The sequence below is a fragment of the Argopecten irradians genome, chromosome 5 (assembly GCF_041381155.1).
Source record: "Argopecten irradians isolate NY chromosome 5, Ai_NY, whole genome shotgun sequence".
NCBI lineage: Eukaryota > Metazoa > Mollusca > Bivalvia > Pectinida > Pectinidae > Argopecten > Argopecten irradians.
The window spans coordinates 32,006,165-32,024,881 of record NC_091138.1 but is presented as its reverse complement, the minus strand read 5'-3'; the positions used below and the strand labels follow the sequence as shown (position 1 = coordinate 32,024,881).

At 37.1% G+C, this 18,717-nt stretch overlaps 1 protein-coding gene across 2 annotated transcripts in view; it reads right to left on the bottom strand.

The window, feature by feature from the left end:
- Positions 1-17,544, bottom strand: part of LOC138323551 (broad substrate specificity ATP-binding cassette transporter ABCG2-like) — a 33,731-nt gene extending 16,187 nt beyond the window's left edge. Inside the window, exons 1-8 of one of the 2 annotated variants that reach the window (XM_069268230.1) lie at positions 16,995-17,544; positions 9,650-9,709; positions 8,854-8,968; positions 7,107-7,259; positions 6,216-6,373; positions 4,798-4,949; positions 1,617-1,721; positions 945-983 (exon numbers count right to left, since the gene is read on the bottom strand). In XM_069268230.1, coding sequence (XP_069124331.1) covers positions 945-983; positions 1,617-1,721; positions 4,798-4,949; positions 6,216-6,373; positions 7,107-7,259; positions 8,854-8,968; positions 9,650-9,709; positions 16,995-17,266 — 1,054 coding nt within the window. In that variant the 5' untranslated portion in view covers positions 17,267-17,544. The remainder of the gene's footprint in view (positions 1-944; positions 984-1,616; positions 1,722-4,797; positions 4,950-6,215; positions 6,374-7,106; positions 7,260-8,853; positions 8,969-9,649; positions 9,710-16,994) is intronic. The other variant, XM_069268229.1, reaches the window with a different exon arrangement.
- Between the last annotated feature and the right edge of the window lie 1,173 nt (positions 17,545-18,717).

Here is an 18,717-nt window from a genome sequence, read left to right as displayed (position 1 = left end):
ACACTTTGAAGAATTTCAAAGTCAAAATGTGTCAAATGGTCACAATTTTGTCATGAAGTCCACAAATCCTGCATCAAGTCAATGTGTACTGGTGTCATTACTTGATGTCACAATGAAAAGTGTTCAGGTTTTATTACACTAGTGACATATGCAAAATAATCACACTGGGGAAGTCACTGGATATCAGGTGAGTTCAGATTATGTGATAATATAAGACTCTTTCATATGTGGATATGAAGGATAGGGATATTCTCCCCTCGGGATCACAAATTGTTGCAAAACCCTCAGCAAGCCTCGGGTTTTACTACATTTTGTGACCCTCGGGTAGAATATCCCTATCCTTCATAATCCACTTATGAAAGAGTATTTTTCTTTCATACCTCGACGTTTTATTGTAATTTTACAACTATAATATCCTGCCATTTTGAAATAAATTCAAAGAAATCCATGAGTGGAAGTCAATTTCCATACATGAAAAATTACGTGATATTTTCAACACATATTCTGTTGCTTGCTTCTTTTATAGTAAAACCAGTTAATTTTGTGAAAATTTTCTAATTTTACCGAGAAAATAGATCTTTTGTTGACGCCATGACGTCACGAGGCTTTATTGCATGGGCAGCTATGCAATACAGCCTCAGTCGACATGAGTTTATTGCCCTAGACCAGCCAGTATTACACGTGTAGGTATGAAAGAAATATCGTTTACATAAATACCACCCTTATCATTTGTATATCATTATTATATGAATTAAAATAATAATTAAATAAATATTTTTATAGTAAAAAAACAACAACCAGTACCATGGATTAGTTCAAAAAGAGGTACCTTGGCCATTAGTTACTGTAAACCTACTTGTTTTAGTGGTAGTTTCATTTTAGAGGTTTTTCATGCAGTTGATATTTTATGAATGAGTATTATTATGATGTTAATAAATACTTACCTTTATGATCAGTTGAAGAGTTAATCAAACTGAGTTGATCTGTCAAAATAAAATAATCATACAAACATGAGAATTTGGGGAATATTCGTATAAACATGATAATTTGGGGAATATTCGTATAAACATGATAATTTGGGGAATATTCATATAAACATGAGAATTTGGGGAATATTCGTATAAACATGATAATTTGGGGAATATTCGTATAAACATGATAATTTGGGGAATATTACATTACATTATTCATAGTAGTGTAGGGTTTGGAGCTAAGTCAAACAGTAAGTTTTCCTTGAAGAAAGTCACAAATCAAATTATAGGTCATATAATATACTTGTAGTGACTTAATTTGGTATATTTTTCGACACATTTGCTTACTCTCACCAGTATAGCAACATTGGCTAAAAAAGTTTCAATGCGTATTTATAGAGAAGGAAGAAGGGTCTGAATTCTAAGGAACATATATATTAATATCAACAAGTATTTATTTTTGGCGTAGGAGCTAGAAACTTGAAATGGTCATTATCGCGTAAGCAGAAGCATTATCTAATTCATTCACACCTGAAAACACATTTAGACTCTTCCAAATCAAGGACTAGAACGGTCCATAGTGAAGTTTAAGGGGTGGATACGTTAACTACCTCTTATTATTTATAGAAGTATTGGGAGACTTACCATCCTTCTTGAGGATGTCATCTGTTATACTTGCCATTGACAAGTCTCCATTAATGACATCCAGGAAAAAGTCTGGGGGATTATTGTGTTCCTCTATGGTATAACCTGTTTCAGATAAACAGTAAGTACAACACCATTGTAAACATACAGAAACTTTGTATTCGAATAAATATGTAATTATAACCTGTTTCAGATAAGTACAACACCATTGTCAACATACAGAAACTTTGTATTCAAATAAATATGTAATTATAAGCTGTTTCAGATATGTACAGCACTAATATTAACACACAGAAACTTTTGTATTCAAACAAATATGTAATTATATAACCTGTTTCAGATATGTACAGTAGACTATTGTCAACATACAGAATCTTAATATCTTTAACTAAAATTGTAAGCCATTGGCTATCTAATCTTCCACCTGTCCTTTATAACCAAATAATCTTCAAATTTGTTTCCATGGTAATTGCTATTGAAGCATGTGATGTGTCAAATTATAGGTATCCATATGCTAAAACAATTGCAATATGACTACCAGGTATGTCTGCAAACAAGCTTTTTTTAAATTATACTTTTCCTCACACATGATACCATGCATAAAGGTCAAACTAAAATGAAAATATTCCCCACTTCTGAAAACAAGAGGCCCAGAGGGCCTGTATCGCTCACCTGTTTTTTTTGTTAGTAATTATCACAATACTCTGACAATTAGAAAAATAAGCAAAATTGACTCCCAAAGTTTAATTTTGAATCACAACCATACAATGATGCTATTGATACCATACAAATATGCTATCCAATACATAGGTTCAGAGACAAAGTAATTTATATGAAAATAGTAGCCTAATTGACCTTTTTGACCTCGCATCTATTGCCGTTTAAGGCCCCGGGTGTCAGCCCTATCATTTGTACAATTTCAAATCCCAACCCTATTAGGATGCTACCATTGCATTATAAGTGCTTTTCCATTCTTAGTTGCAGAGAAGAAGTCGTTTATATGGAAATAGCCAAATTGACCCCTTTTGACCCCACCCTTCAGGCCCCGGGGGGTCAGCCCCATCATTTGCAAAATTTTGAATCCAAACCCTATAAGGATGTAACCATTGCATTATGAGCGCAATCCCATGTTAAGTTGCAGAGAAAAAGTCATTTATATGGAAATTGACCACTTTTGACCCCGCCCCTCAGGCCCCCGGGGGTCAGCCCTATCATTTGCAAAATTTTGAATCCCCAGCCTACAAGGATGCTACCCAGTGCATTATGGGTGCTATACCATGCTTAGTTTCAGAGAAGAAGTCGTTTATATGGAAATAGCCAAATTGACCCCTTTTGACCCCGCCCCTCAGGGCCCCCGGGGGGTCAGCCCCATCATTTGCACAATTTGAATCCCCACCCTATAAGGATGCTACCATTGCATAATGGGTGCTATACCATGCTTAGTTTCAGAGAAGAAGTCATTTTATATGAAAATAGCCAAATTGACCCCTTTTGACCCCGCCCCTCAGGCCCCCGGGGGGTCAGCCCTATCATTTGCATAATTTTGAATCCCCACCCTATAAGGATGCTACCATTGCATTATGGGTGCTATACCATGCTTAGTTTCAGAGAAGAAGTCGTTTTTACGGAAATAGCCAAATTGGCCCCTTTTGACCCCGCCCCTCAGGCCCCCGGGGGGTCAGCCCCATTATTTGTACAATTTTGAATCCCCACCCTATAAGGATGCTACCATTGCATTATGGGTGCTATACCATGCTTAGTTTTAGAGAAGAAGTCGTTTATATGGAAATAGCCAAATTGACCCCTTTTGACCCGCCCCTCAGGCCCCCCGGGGGTCAGCCCCATCATTTGTACAATTTTGAATCCCCACCCTATAAGGATGCTACCATTGCATTATGGTGCTATCCCATGCTTGTTTCAGAGAAGAAGTCATTATATGGAAATAGCCAAATTAACCCCTTTTGACCCCGCCCCTCAGGCCCCCGGGGGGTCAGCCCCATCATTTGTACAATTTTGAATCCCCACCCTATAAGGATGCTACCAGTGCATTATGGGTGCTATACCATGCTTAGTTTCAGAGAAGAAGTCGTTTATACGGAAATAGCCAAATTGGCCCCTTTTGACCCCGCCCCTCAGGCCCCCGGGGGGTCAGCCCCATTATTTGTACAATTTTGAATCCCCACCCTATAAGGATAATACCATTGCATTATGGGTGCTATACCATGCTTAGTTTCAGAGAAGAAGTCGTTTATATGGAAATAGCCAAATTGACCCCTTTTGACCCCGCCCCTCAGGCCCCCCGGGGGTCAGCCCCATCATTTGTACAATTTTGAATCCCCACCCTATAAGGATGCTACCATTGCATTATGGGTGCTATCCCATGCTTGGTTTCAGAGAAGAAGTCATTAATATGGAAATAGCCAAATTAACCCCTTTTGACCCCGCCCCTCAGGCCCCGGGGGGTCAGCCCTATCATTTGCATAATTTTGAATCCCCACCCTATAAGGATGCTACCATTGCATTATGGGTGCTATACCATGCTTAGTTTCAGAGAAGAAGTCGTTTATACGGAAATAGCCAAATTGGCCCCTTTTGACCCCGCCCTCAGGCCCCCGGGGGGTCAGCCCCATTATTTGTACAATTTTGAATCCCCACCCTATAAGGATGCTACCATTGCATTATGGGTGCTATACCATGCTTAGTTTAAGAGAAGAAGTCGTTTATATGGAAATAGCCAAATTGACCCCTTTGACCCCGCCCCTCAGGCCCCCGGGGGGTCAGCCCCATCATTTGTACAATTTTGAATACCCACCCTATAAGGATGCTACCATTGCATTATGGGTGCTATCCCATGCTTGGTTTCAGAGAAGAAGTCGTTTATATGGAAATAGCCAAATTGACCCCTTTTGGCCCCGCCCCTCAGGCCCCCGGGGGGTCAGCCCCATCATTTGTACAATTTTCAGTTAGTAGCCCATAAGGATGCTACCAGTCAAATTTTGTTGAAATCCGACCAGCGGTTATGGAGAAGAAGTCGATTGTTGACGGACGCCGGACGCCGGACGCCGGACGCTGCGGTATCCCATAAGCTCACCTCGGTCCTTTGGACCAGGTGAGCTAAAAAGAAGCTTCCATCTAAAGCTAGGTCACTGCATGATAAACCTATTTCCCTTCAGTAACTTACCCAGAGACTGGAAGTACTCCAGGGAGTCGTGAGATTCGCCATGGTAGACTGTTTCCCCTAGGGACAGGAGCATGAGTCCATCGAACAACCGATAGATAGAAAAGCGAGGCTGATGGATAGAAAATACGATGGTGCGTCCTTTCAGAGCCAATCTATCAAAGATATAAACGTATAAAATAAGGTTCATCTACTATAGACTACTGTGAAAGTTCTCAATTTTAACAGACACAAGAAAAACTTATTCTAATTTCATTTTCAATGTTTTGTGACTTTTTAGTTTTTCATGACATGACAAATTGCATAGTTATAACCACCGCAATGAAGTTAAGGAGGGGGGGGGTTGTAATTCTGGAATCGGTTTGTCCATCTGTCCGTCCATTTGTCTGTAGACATAAATTTGTCTGGCGAACTCCTCCTAAACTCAGTGTTCAATCTACGATTATTTTTCGTGGGTCCTTTTCAATGGTTATTGTGAAAACAATGGGTCCCACAGTGTTATAGATACCCATTCCCAGAAATTTCATGGGTCCTTTTAAAATTCTGTGATTCCAGGACTTGGGATGCGCATGTAGATTGATCACTGTAAACTATTTGAGAGATTTTGATAAAATCTGGTACAAAGAACCCTGCCATAAAAGGGGGGTTTAGTAAACTATATAGGGTTCTGCAATATCCCCTATTAATGGATTAATAAATTTGTGCAGCAGGGGGTATTAGTCATCCACTTTGGTGACAGTTCAAGTTTATACCTAAAGTTACACTTAAGAACAGTCATAATATCCAAAGATTATTTAGTGTCATCAGACCATTGCGTTAACAATACTAACTTACCTGCGTAGTTTAGTGTCATCAGACCACTGCGTTAACAATACTAACTTACCTGCGTAGTTTAGTGTCATCAGACCACTGCATTAACAATACTAACTTACCTGCGTAGTTTAGTGTCATCAGACCACTGCGTTAACAATACTAACTTACCTGCGTAGTTTAGTGTCATCAGACCACTGCGTTAACAATACTAACTTACCTGCGTAGTTTAGTGTCATCGACCACTGCGTTAACAATACTAACTTACCTGCGTAGTTTAGTGTCATCAGACCACTGCGTTAACAATACTAACTTACCTGCGTAGTTTAGTGTCATCAGACCACTGCGTTAACAATACTAACTTACCTGCGTAGTTTAGTGTCATCAGACCACTGCGTTAACAATACTAACTTACCTGCGTAGTTTAGTGTCATCAGACCACTGCGTTAACAATACTAACTTACCTGCGTAGTTTAGTGTCATCAGACCACTGCGTTAACAATACTAACTTACCTGCGTAGTTTAGTGTCATCAGACCACTGCGTTAACAATACTAACTTACCTGCGTAGTTTAGTGTCATCAGACCACTGCGTTAACAATACTAACTTACCTGCGTAGTAACAACATGACAGAATTGGCCGTATTGGAGTCCAACCCTGTCGTGGGTTCGTCGAGGAAGAGTACAGGAGGGGAGATAATCAACTCCATACCGATGTTTGTCCTCTTTCTTTCTCCTCCTGACACTCCTCGTATGAATTCATTTCCCACCTACAATGTTTTCTTTCATTTTAAGACTTAGAACTTTTTGAACAAATTTGTATTTCTACAGCTCAGTTTCAAGAGTTTTAGAAAATTTTACAACCAGGTGTCAAAATTATTTTCACAAAATTCAATTGATCTGTAAAATATGAAAATGTTACCTATAGTGTCTGCTTTGCCTGTTACAAAGATTCCCATATTCTAAATTTTGAGAAAACCTACAATTTTAACACTGAAATACAGTGAAATAACATTTGATAACAGTATTTTGACATCTTTCTTGAGGATTAAGCTTATTTGACCCCTATGACCTTGAATGAAGGTCAATGTCATTCATTTGAACAAACGTATTAGCCCATCATCCAAGCATGTCACAGGCCCAATATCAGGCTCTAGGCCTCTTTGACGTCTCAACATATCAACCTCGAAGAAAACTATTACATTTTGTTGATCATTCTTAATCTTAGCAATATAATCCCTCACATACTTGAAATGTTTTCTTTGTTTTTTAATTCACCACAATTCGTCACATTTAAAAATACATGGAGTTATATATGATATGTGACTTTTACAATGTCCTTCAAATCAAACATTATCTCGTCAAATCTCATCTTTTTTGTTGTAACTGATCATTTGTTATGCATGAATTTTTTGTACAACTCTTTATCTTTATTTAACTATTTTATCTTGTGTCTATGACCTCTGACCTTTGTATGTGTATAGTGTGTCTATGACCTCTCACCTTTGTGTCTGCACAATGTGTCAGTCCGAGTTCCTGGATGACATTCTCCACTCGTTCATTTCTCTCACGCTGGCTGACAGACTTGTCGAGACGTAGAGCGGCAGAAAAATGGAAATTTTCCTTAACTGACAGTGTGCCCATGACAACGTCATCCTAGAAATAAACATCCCATAATCCCATTAATAATGGTTGCACAGATGTGCAACATCAAAATATAATAATTTTTTTTTTTTTTGAGATTGGTTTTAAGAATGGATAGCTTATTACTGCCAAAGTTGATTTTATGATTTAGTTTGATTAGTTACATTGTTTATATTATCAAAACCCAAGGTCATTTAAGGATGTGCCAGGTTTAGGTAATGGAGGAAAGCAAAAGTACCCAGAGAAAAACACCAACTATAATGGTCAGTACCTCAAGCTCATGATCAGTTCAATATAAACAAAACAGAAATTTTTAAATAACAATGTATCAATGATATTTAAAAGATTTTCAAATACAAGCCAAAAAACCTTTTAGACTTAAATATGCATGCAAAGTCAGGATATAGATAGATATATAGAGACAGAATCATGAAAACATGAAAGTCGTGAGAACTCCTAAGTTGAAGTTAAATTTTAATTGATTTAAGGTTGAAGACAAATTAATTATTATTATCAATCATACTAATAACATTATAAGAGCTGACTAATATAGGATTATAAATCCTGTACACATTTACTTTCATGGGCAGTATATGTTGAATGTCAGAACAAATCATTTAACCCATTTGAATTAGCTTCTAGTTACCCTGGTGATTTACATGTAAAGAACGATGAGGATGAAAATATGATATGCAATTATCTCCCCTTCAGTAATTTTGCTCTAAGACTGCAAAACAGTATAGCTATAAACTTGTACATATGAAGGCCTGTAGCCAAGCACATCAACAGTATAGATTGAGATAATGTCTAGGCTTTTACAATGTACACACAAACATGAAACAGATAGATAAGGGAGGTTAACCACTCTAGGTAACGTTTACCTTATTATCTATATCTGTACCTGCTATTGATCTACATTTACCTGTACTGATTATATGACACGTCAATTAACTGTAAGTTGACATCACTTAACAGTACCCCTATCATCACAACACGAAGTACGCACAAGTACTCTCCAAAACATAAATATTGTTTTATAACAAGTATCAATCATATATACCATAAGTACTCTCCGTAAAGAAGATTATTATTATTATGTATTAGATATGCTCTTATTTTCCGATATTTTCATTGGCTAATACATGGTTACGTGACATTCAATTTATAGCACATAACCTTGTGTTTCCATTTTTAGAAACACCAACAATATTCCTGGCGCTTCATTGCCCATTCTTCTTCAGGGTGGCATTCTTTGACCAATGCTTTTCATGTAGCTAGTTATCATACACATTAGAGAATGTTTTTGACATTTGTTAAGGAACAATTAACATACCTTATATAAGAATTAAGGACCTCTGTTTCGATCAGTTCATATTGTGCAATATTATCCTTGTAGAATTTAATTAATGACTTTGGTCTTTGCCCTCAGTCATTATTTATTCTAAGCGGGCTATATAATACCATATTCATGGACCTCAACATAGGTCCATAACTGATATATAACAAGAATAGACAATTTATAGCTAAAAGGTTTATTATGGAAATCTGAGTGCATTTTTAAAAAATATGATTAGGCCATTTGAATAACAAACATTTAGTAGCATACCTGAACGACATATCCGACCATACACTTGTAGTTATCGGGAGGGGGTGCACCGTCGATGAGTATATCTCCCGTCAAACCAGCAGGATCCTTCCGTCCAGCCAAAACATCTAACAATCTGATGAATAGAATATGATTCTATTATTGATTTAATTCTAGTTCACTTTTCTTGATGTCCTGTTAACAGCCAGTGTCATTTCATTATATAAGGACATGCAAGATTTTGGGTGGAAGAAAACCAGAGTACTCTGAGAAAAACAAACGCTGCTTTACACAGGTAATTGAAAAGATTGAGCTTCTAACTTTACTTCAGAATAAAAGTATTTAAAATAATTAATTAAATCCCCCCAAAAAACCATGGCACTAAGCCAATATGGAATGACATCAAGGGAATGATTGCGTAAAACCAAAATCAAAACAATCAAACGATTAAAAATCAATTATGCTCTGTCGGCATTGGAGCATATCTTTAAAAATGACCATATCTTTTGTTAAAGATAAAAGTGTAAATATTCACTTTCTATATTGCTTAAAGCTTCAAAGACCCGGCCACTTTTTAAATTTTTTTTCTTTCAAAGTTTGAGCTGACACGGGAATCCTGTTATCAGTAAATTCTGCTGATATCTGAAGGTCAGAACACAGGCCATTTATCAGGCCAATAAAAGTACATAAATATACAAGTACTGCCAGTATAAATATCTGAAACCCACTGAATCTTTTAACACTCTGTTTACAATCACAACACATAGGCCTAGTAGATGACCACTGACCAGAAACATTTTTCATGATAAATACTTACGAGGATTTCCCACTACCAGTTGGTCCTAGTATGGCATTCATCCCAGGCTTGAATACTCCACTATATAAGTAAAGTTTAATGGAAAAGTATGTCATCAACAGAAATTTAAATACATTTTTTTTTAATTATAGTTACAGTAGATATAAATAATATAATGATCTTTAAAGTGTATAGTCAGGCAATGAAGACCAGTCTAAATGTGTTCATTGGTCATTCAAAAATCATTATATATCAAAACGATGGTCTGCTTACGTTGTCCAGTTTAGACTATTAATATATTGAAATTATGGAAAGGCCCCGTGTAACTTTAATTAGCACAGTTCTATAAATAAATTCTGAAAGCGAGGCTGTGTCGGAATGTCAATATGGACATATCCAGTCGGGAGGACGCTTTAGGATTCCTATAATATGAATTAATTTCTTCGCATGCACAGAGATTTTGATGGTAAATTTCATTTTTCTATTTCATAAGAAATTATACTGGATATATTAACACAACTTTTACCGATATTTACCTTCCTTTGCCCAACTATCCACTTTAATGAAATACATTATGAGAAATATTACAAAATAGGATCAAATCAGTTTGTTTTCCTGTCCTGCATTCATTACATGTACATTTAACTACCTGGTACAACATATAAAATTTTACAATTTGAACAAGAGGCTCATGGGCCTTAACGGTCACCTGAGTTCGTTTAGAATAAAACAAAGACATCTAAACAATAATATACTGGCCCTTGAAGTCGGTCAGTGATTTAACAAGAGGCCTGAGAGGCCTTGACGGTCACCTGAGTGCTGATACAGAAAGAGCAATGCAAAGTTGGTTCAAATATGTAAAAAGTATTTACGAATTAGAATAAACTTTAAAGTTGAACCTTCTTATAAGAATTTTTATTTTTTGTTTTTTTCATTTTGATAGTTAGTGTATTATGTTACCAAACCTTATGCTTAAAATTCCAATTTGCTTTGCTAACGTTAAACAACAAAACCAAACTAGATGTCAGTCAGTGTCAGTGATTTTATAATTTTCACTTTTTAATCTATGAAGATTATTTGGTTCCATCAAACCTGTGAATTCAGCAGAAGATTTTTGAAATTTTAGCCATTTTGACCCATTTTGGCCCTGCCCCTCCGGTCGCTGGGGGTCAGCCAGGACCAACATGGATATGGTGTTAAAATGCTATTCTGATCAGGCTAATAATTCTAACCCAGTTTGACTCATTTCCTATGAAAACAAAGCAAATAATTTTCATAAACTGGTTTTTCCTTTATAATACTATTGAAAATTTGACCCCCTCCCCAAGGGAAAATCCGAGATCCCAGGGCCATGTGATTCACACACTTTGTAACGGGCCTTAAGACCTACCAATCTCTGAATTGTATCTGCATGGTTCCATCTAATCTGTGTATTCAGAAGAAAGATTTTTGAAAAGTTAGCCTTCATTATGTATTTGACCCCTTTTGGCCCCGCCCCTAAGGCCCCTTGGGGTCAGTCAGGACCAATATGGATATGACAATAAAATGCCATGTCAGGCTAAAAATTCTAACCTAGTTTGACTAAATTCCTATGAAAAATAAGCCAATAATGTTCATAAATGTGTTTTTCCGATATAAACTATAGTAAACTTAACCCCCTCCCCAGGGGGAAACCTGAGACCCCAGGGTTATATAATTCACAATTTTTGAAGAGGGCCTTGAGACCTTTCTATCTATGAAGAGTATTTGATTCTACCACATCTGTGAGTGGAGAAGAAGATTTTTGAAATTTTAGTCAATTTTACCCCTTTTAGCCCCTCCCACAGACCCCTGGGGGGTTGGGGTCATATAATTCACAATTTTGATTGGCCTTATGCCTTAGAAGGTTTGTGCAAAATTTCATTGAAATTGCTTCAGCAATTTTTGAGAAGAAGTCGAAAATATAAATTGTTTACGAACACACCACGTCGCACGACAATGGACAAAAGGCGATTAGAATAGGTCACTTGAGACTTCTTTTCAGGTGACCTAATAAATTTAACTTTTTAATCTATGAAGAGCATTTACTTCCATCAAACATGTGAACTCAGAAGATTTTTTTTAAAGTCAATTTGACCCTGCTTGGGGGGGTCAGCGAGGACTGATATGGATGTTAAAATACTATATCTCAGGCTAATTATTCTAATCAAGTTTGACTTATTTCCAATTATAATTCAGCAAATAATGTTCATACATGTGTTTTTCATAAATAAACTTAAGTAAACTTGACTCCCTCCCCAAGGGGAAACGTGAGACCCCAGGGTCATATAATTCACAATTTTCATAAAACACCTTAAGACCTTTCCATCTATAAAGAGTATTTAATTTGTTTCTACCATTTCACAGAAGAAGATTTTTGTAGTTTCAGCCTATTTGCCCCTTTTGGGCCAGCCCCTCTGCCCCCAGGGGGTCAGCCAGGACTAATATGGATATGATATTACAAGGCTATCTCAGGCTAATAATTCTAACCAAGTTTGACTCATTACCTATGAAAATTGAGCAAAAAATACCCATAAATGTGTTTTCCCTGTATAAACTATAATAAACTTGACCCCCACCCTAGGGGGAAATGTGAGACCCCATTGAGGGTCATATAATTCACAATTTTTGTAAGAGTATAAAATTCTACCATTTCCAGAATTTCAGAAGAAGATTTTAGAAGTTTTAGCCTATTTGAAGCCTTTTGACCCCGCCCCTAAGGCCCCTTGGGGTTAGTTATGGAAAATTTGTTAATATGCATTCAAAGGCAATTTTATACTGATAATTCTGGCAATATTTGACTCATTTCCTATTAGAAATGACCAAATAATGCTCAAAATGTGTTTTCCCTACATAAACTATAGTAAAATTACCCCCCTCCCCACATTCACAATTTTTATAAAAGGCCTGAAGACCTTTCTATCTATTAAGAGTATTTGATTCCACCACATCTGTGAGTGGAGAAGAAGATTTTTGAAACTTTATTCAATTTTACCCCTTTTGCCCTCCCACATATAATTAACAATTTTGGTTGGTCTTATGCCTTAAATTAGAAGCCTTGTGCAAAATTTCAGTGAAATTGCTTAAGCAGTTATGGAGAAGAAGTCGAAAATGTGAATTGTTTACGGACACATGCATATGACGCACAGCGATGTAGCTGCAATATTGGAGCTCAATTAAGACTTTTAGGCAGAAAATGGTGTCGTCTTTAGAACTACAATTGGTGCCTATTACTGCTAATGGAGCAAAGTAATGGTTTTGCAAACCATTATTAAAACGTTTGCATGCATTTTCTCTTACTTGTTTTATATCGCTTACCTATTGGCAATAAAACTTAACCATATAAAATATCAAATTCTAAGCGAGACATTATTTTTTCACATATACATATGAAGGTCTTTCTGAAGAGAATTTATACCGCAAGTCAAAAAATTATGAATTTGACGTCTTGTGAGTGGTACGGTAGATATTAAGAATGGTAGTTATGTTTGTTTTGGACAAAAATATTATGTAAATGCTTGTATACGCAAAAAATAATTGGAAACCTACAAAAAAGTATAGAAAATTGTGAATGAGAGATTTTCGGAGGCACTGCTCCACTAGGACACATAGGGACCAATTCGTACCCGGCCGAAAGGTATAGTAGGCTGGGTACTTACATATTCGTTCTAACGGCGATGGACAAAAGGTAATTAGAATAGGTCACTTTAGACTTTGTCTCAATAAAAAGGCTATAAAATATGTTGAAAACAATCCAATTTTTAATGGTCAATTGTCTGTCTGTCACTAGGGTGTCATTTAATAGGATATAACATTGTCTGTCAGTTACAGGGGTGTCAGTGTATAGGATATAACATTGTCCGTCAGTAGCTGGGGTGTCAGTGTATAGGATATAACATTGTCTGTCAGGAACTGGGGTGTCAGTGTATAAGATATAACACTGTCCGTCAGTAGCTGGGGTGTCAGTGTATAGGATATAACATTGTCTGTCAGTTACCGGGGTGATCAGTATATAGGAAACAACAATGTGTCTGTCAGTAACTGGGGTGTCATTTAATAGGATATAACATTGTCTGTCAGTTACAGGGGTGTCAGTGTATAGGATATAACATTGTCCGTCAGTAGCTGGGGTGTCAGTGTATAGGATATAACATTGTGTTGTCAGTAGCTGGGGTGTCAGGGTATAGGATATAACATTGTCCGTCAGTAGCTGGGGTGTCAGTGTATAGGATATAACATTGTCCGTCAGTAACTGGGGTGTCACGGTATAGGATATAACATTGTGTTGTCAGTAGCTGGGGTGTCAGTGTATAGGATATAACATTGTCCGTCAGTAACTGGGGTGTCAGGTATAGGATATAACATTGTCCGTCAGTAGCTGGGGTGTCAGTGTATAGGATATAACATTGTCTGTCAGTAACTGGGGTGACAGTGTATAGGTATAAACATGTGTGTCAGTAACTGGGGTGTCAGTGTATGGATATAACATTGTCATCAGTAACTGGGGTGTCAGTGTATAGTGATATGATATAACATTGTCTGTCAGTAACTGGGGTGTCATTATAGGATATAACATTGTTTGTCAGTTACGGGGTGTCAGTGTATAGGATATAACATTGTGTAGCTGGGTGTCAGTGTATAGGATATAACATTGTTGTCAGTAGCTGGGGTGTCAGTGTATAGGATATAACATTGTCGTCAGTAGCTGGGGTGTCAGTGTATAGGATATAACATTGTCCGTCAGTACTGGGTGCAGTGTATAGGATATAACATGTGTGTCAGTAACTGGGTGCAGTGTATAGGATATAACATTGTTTCAGTAACTGGGGTGTCAGTGTATAGGATATAACATTGTCTGTCAGTAACTGGGGTGTCAGTGTATAGGATATAACATTGTCTGTCAGTAGCTGGGTGTCAGTGTATAGATATAACATTGTCTTGTCAGTAACTGGGGTCAGTGTATAGGATATAACATTGTCGTCAGTAACTGGGGTGTCAGTGTATAGGATATAACATTGTCTTGTCAGTAACTGGGGTGTCAGTGTATAGGATATAACATTGTCCGTCAGTAACTGGGGTGTCAGTGTATAGGATATAACATTGTCCGTCAGTAACTGGGGTGTCAGTGTATAGGATATAACATTGTCCGTCAATAACTGGGGTGTCAGTGTATAGGATATAACATTGTCTGTCAGTAACTGGGGTGTCAGTGTATAGGATATAACATTGTCCGTCAGTAACTGGGGTGTCAGTGTATAGGATATAACATTGTCTGTCAGTAACTGGGGTGTCAGTGTATAGGATATAACATTGTCTGTCAGTAACTGGGGTGTCAGTGTATAGGATATAACATTGTCCGTCAGTAGCTGGGGTGTCAGTGTATAGGATATAACATTGTCTGTCAGTAACTGGGGTGTCAGTGTATAGGATATAACATTGTCTGTCAGTAACTGGGGTGTCAGTGTATAGGATATAACATTGTCTGTCAGTAACTGGGGTGTCAGTGTATAGGATATAACATTGTCTGTCAGTAACTGGGGTGTCAGTGTATAGGATATAACATTGTCTGTCAGTAACTGGGGTGTCAGTGTATAGGATATAACATTGTCTGTCAGTAACTGGGGTGTCAGTGTATAGGATATAACATTGTCTGTCAGTAACTGGGGTGTCAGTGTATAGGATATAACATTGTCTGTCAGTAACTGGGTGTAGTTATGGATATAACATTGTCTGTCAGTAACTGGGGTGTCAGTGTATATAGGATATAACATTGTCTGTCAGTAACTGGGGTGTCAGTGTATAGGATATAACATTGTCTGTCAATAACTGGGGTGTCAGTGTATAGGATATAACATTGTCTGTCAGTAACTGGGGTGTCAGTGTATAGGATATAACATTGTCTGTCAGTAACTGGGGTGTCAGTGTATAGGATATAACATTGTCTGTCAGTAACTGGGGTGTCAGTGTATAGGATATAACATTGTCTGTCAGTAACTGGGGTGTCAGTGTATAGGATATAACATTGTCTGTCAGTAACTGGGGTGTCAGTGTATAGGATATAACATTGTCTGTCAGTAACTGGGGTGTCAGTGTATAGGATATAACATTGTCTGTATGATATAACATTGTCTGTCAGTAACTTGGGTGTCAGTGTATAGGATATAACATTGTCTGTCAGTAACTGGGGTGTCAGTGTATAGGATATAACATTGTCTGTCAGTAACTGGGGTGTCAGTGTATAGGATATAACATTGTCTGTCAGTAACTGGGGTGTCAGTGTATAGGATATAACATTGTCTGTCAGTAACTGGGGTGTCAGTGTATAGGATATAACATTGTCTGTATGATATAACATTGTCTGTCAGTAACTGGGGTGTCAGTGTATAGGATATAACATTGTCTGTCAGTAACTGGGGTGTCAGTGTATAGGATATAACATTGTCTGTCAGTAACTTGAGTGTCAGTGTATAGGATATAACATTGTCTGTATGATATAACATTGTCTGTCAGTAACTGGGGTGTCAGTGTATAGGATATAACATTGTCTGTCAGTAACTGGGGTGTCAGTGTATAGGATATAACATTGTCTGTCAGTAGCTGGGGTGTCAGTGTATAGGATATAACATTGTCTGTCAGTAACTGGGGTGTCAGTGTATAGGATATAACATTGTCTGTCAGTAACTGGGGTGTCAGTGTATAGGATATAACATTGTCTGTCAGTAACTTGAGTGTCAGTGTATAGGATATAACATTGTCTGTATGATATAACATTGTCTGTCAGTAACTGGGGTGTCAGTGTATAGGATATAACATTGTCAGTAACTCAGTCAGTAACTGGGTGTCAGTGTATAGGATATAACATTGTCTGTCAGTAACTGGGGTGTCAGTGTATAGGATATAACATTGTCTGTCAGTAACTTGGGTGTCAGTGTATAGGATATAACATTGTCTGTATAGGATATAACATTGTCTGTATGATATAACATTGTCTGTCAGTAACTGGGGTGTCAGTGTATAGGATATAACATTGTCAGTAACTGGGGGTCAGTGTATAGGATATAACATTGTCTGTCAGTAACTGGGGTGTCAGTGTATAGGATATAAAATTGTATGTCAGTAGCTATATTGTCATTTAATTGCAATTATAGCTTTATGAAAATGATGCCTAAATATAGATTTTAATCAATACGCACCGCTTCAACAGAAGTACAGTAGACAAGAGCTATTTGGTAAGCAAGTACATGTGTATTACAAACACGTGTACATAATTATACGTTGTACAAAAATGTATAAAACGTCATTAATTAAACAAATAATCAATTAAGCCTACTACATATAAGTAACTTACTCGATGTTTTTGAGGATTTCCTTTTTCACCATAGATCCACAGCATGGCCGGGACGGAATATCAACACTATAGCAGATATTGTGGGCCGTAATGGTTGACCCAGCCCTGGCCACGGTAGGCGATTTGACATCCACAATGTGCTGGCCATTGTCCGTTCCATAAGACTTCGTGCCATTCCCGGCCACCAGGTGTTCCTGAATATGAACCTTATTGTCAGTCATGTTTTCATTCAGTGCATAAGTTTCTCTCAGACTGCCGTTTTCTCCCGGCATGCCTAAGTATTGTAGTTACTGATATTCCTCAGTACAGAGATATGGTCAGTCCACCCGCATTCCCATTCACGTGTGTATATTTTGTTATGAAACCTCCTAGATCGATCCACGCACGACTATGGCCAAGGGAGGAAAGGTTGCTGGGGCGTGTTAACTGATGTATTTATCCTCTGCGTATTTCTCACTTTCTTGAATACTTTACACGTCTATTAAATAATTATCGACAAGAGCGCGGTAAATATGTCATGTCTAGGTACAAATAAACAATTCCAATTTAATTCCATTGCTTATGTTAGTATTTAGGTATGGTCTGCTCTATTTCACTTTAAGAAGCTTTACATGTAGCTAGACTATTGTATATAACTGGCATTTTTTATTACCACGTGCATCCACCCGTATCAAAGTACAACATGGAATCGTCCAAAATACTATCCCTAAGGCGGGTAATAACCAGACTGAACAACAAAACACGTTTAAAAACGTGTAGAGTTTATATATCTGAGGAAAATATACATAAGCACATTTAATTAGACGCTCGTCAGATCAGGAAGCATACATATACATTGTATAATACATGTAGCACACTCATGTTGGTTGCAATGTTGGGGTTGTTTAAAGTCAAAATATAGGTACAACCTAATTAAGTACACATGCACTAAACCATCAAAGCACCAATCAACGTCCGGTATAATAGTTACATATACATGGTCCACATATCATTTTAGGCGTTTTAAAGGTATAGATATACAATCGGTAAAATCGTATTCTACATAGTACTTATATCTTAACAATTAAAGGATTGTTTGATTGCAATAATTGGAGATATCAAAGCAATCTGGATGACGTTTGTAATGGGAGATCGTAAGTGATCGGAACCCCTGGTCTGCCAATTTGTATATTTATTTCACATTTTCAATAGCGCGAAAATTTGTATCACTATTTTGCTACATGCATATCGTTCTGGCGTTGCAAAAAAAAAAAAAAAAAAAAAACAATGCTTATCCAGTTGAAATCTGGAATTTTACGCATGACATTTAAGTCGTTAACAAATAACAATAATTTACAACGTGATTATAAATAAGATAATCACATTTTTATGTCAATAACTCAATAGCGACAATATGGATTATGAAAGATGAATATGAATTAGAGGATATAACCTTGGCTACACCATGTTCAACGTCAACTTCCCGAAATATTAGCCTTTTAGATTCCATCTCGTTTCACTCCGCCAGTACTGACGGAGTAAATGAAGGGAAGTAACTTTGGATCAGAATGACTTCAAGCTCATATTCCAGAATTCATTAAAATTTACAAAACTGGTAAATAACAATAATTTCAAGATTTTTTTTTCTTGTAAGTTCATTGTTTCTATTTCACTCTCCTTCTTTTTCATTGCTTTAAATTTTATTTATTAAGTGTATACATGTACATATATATTCCTTGTATAA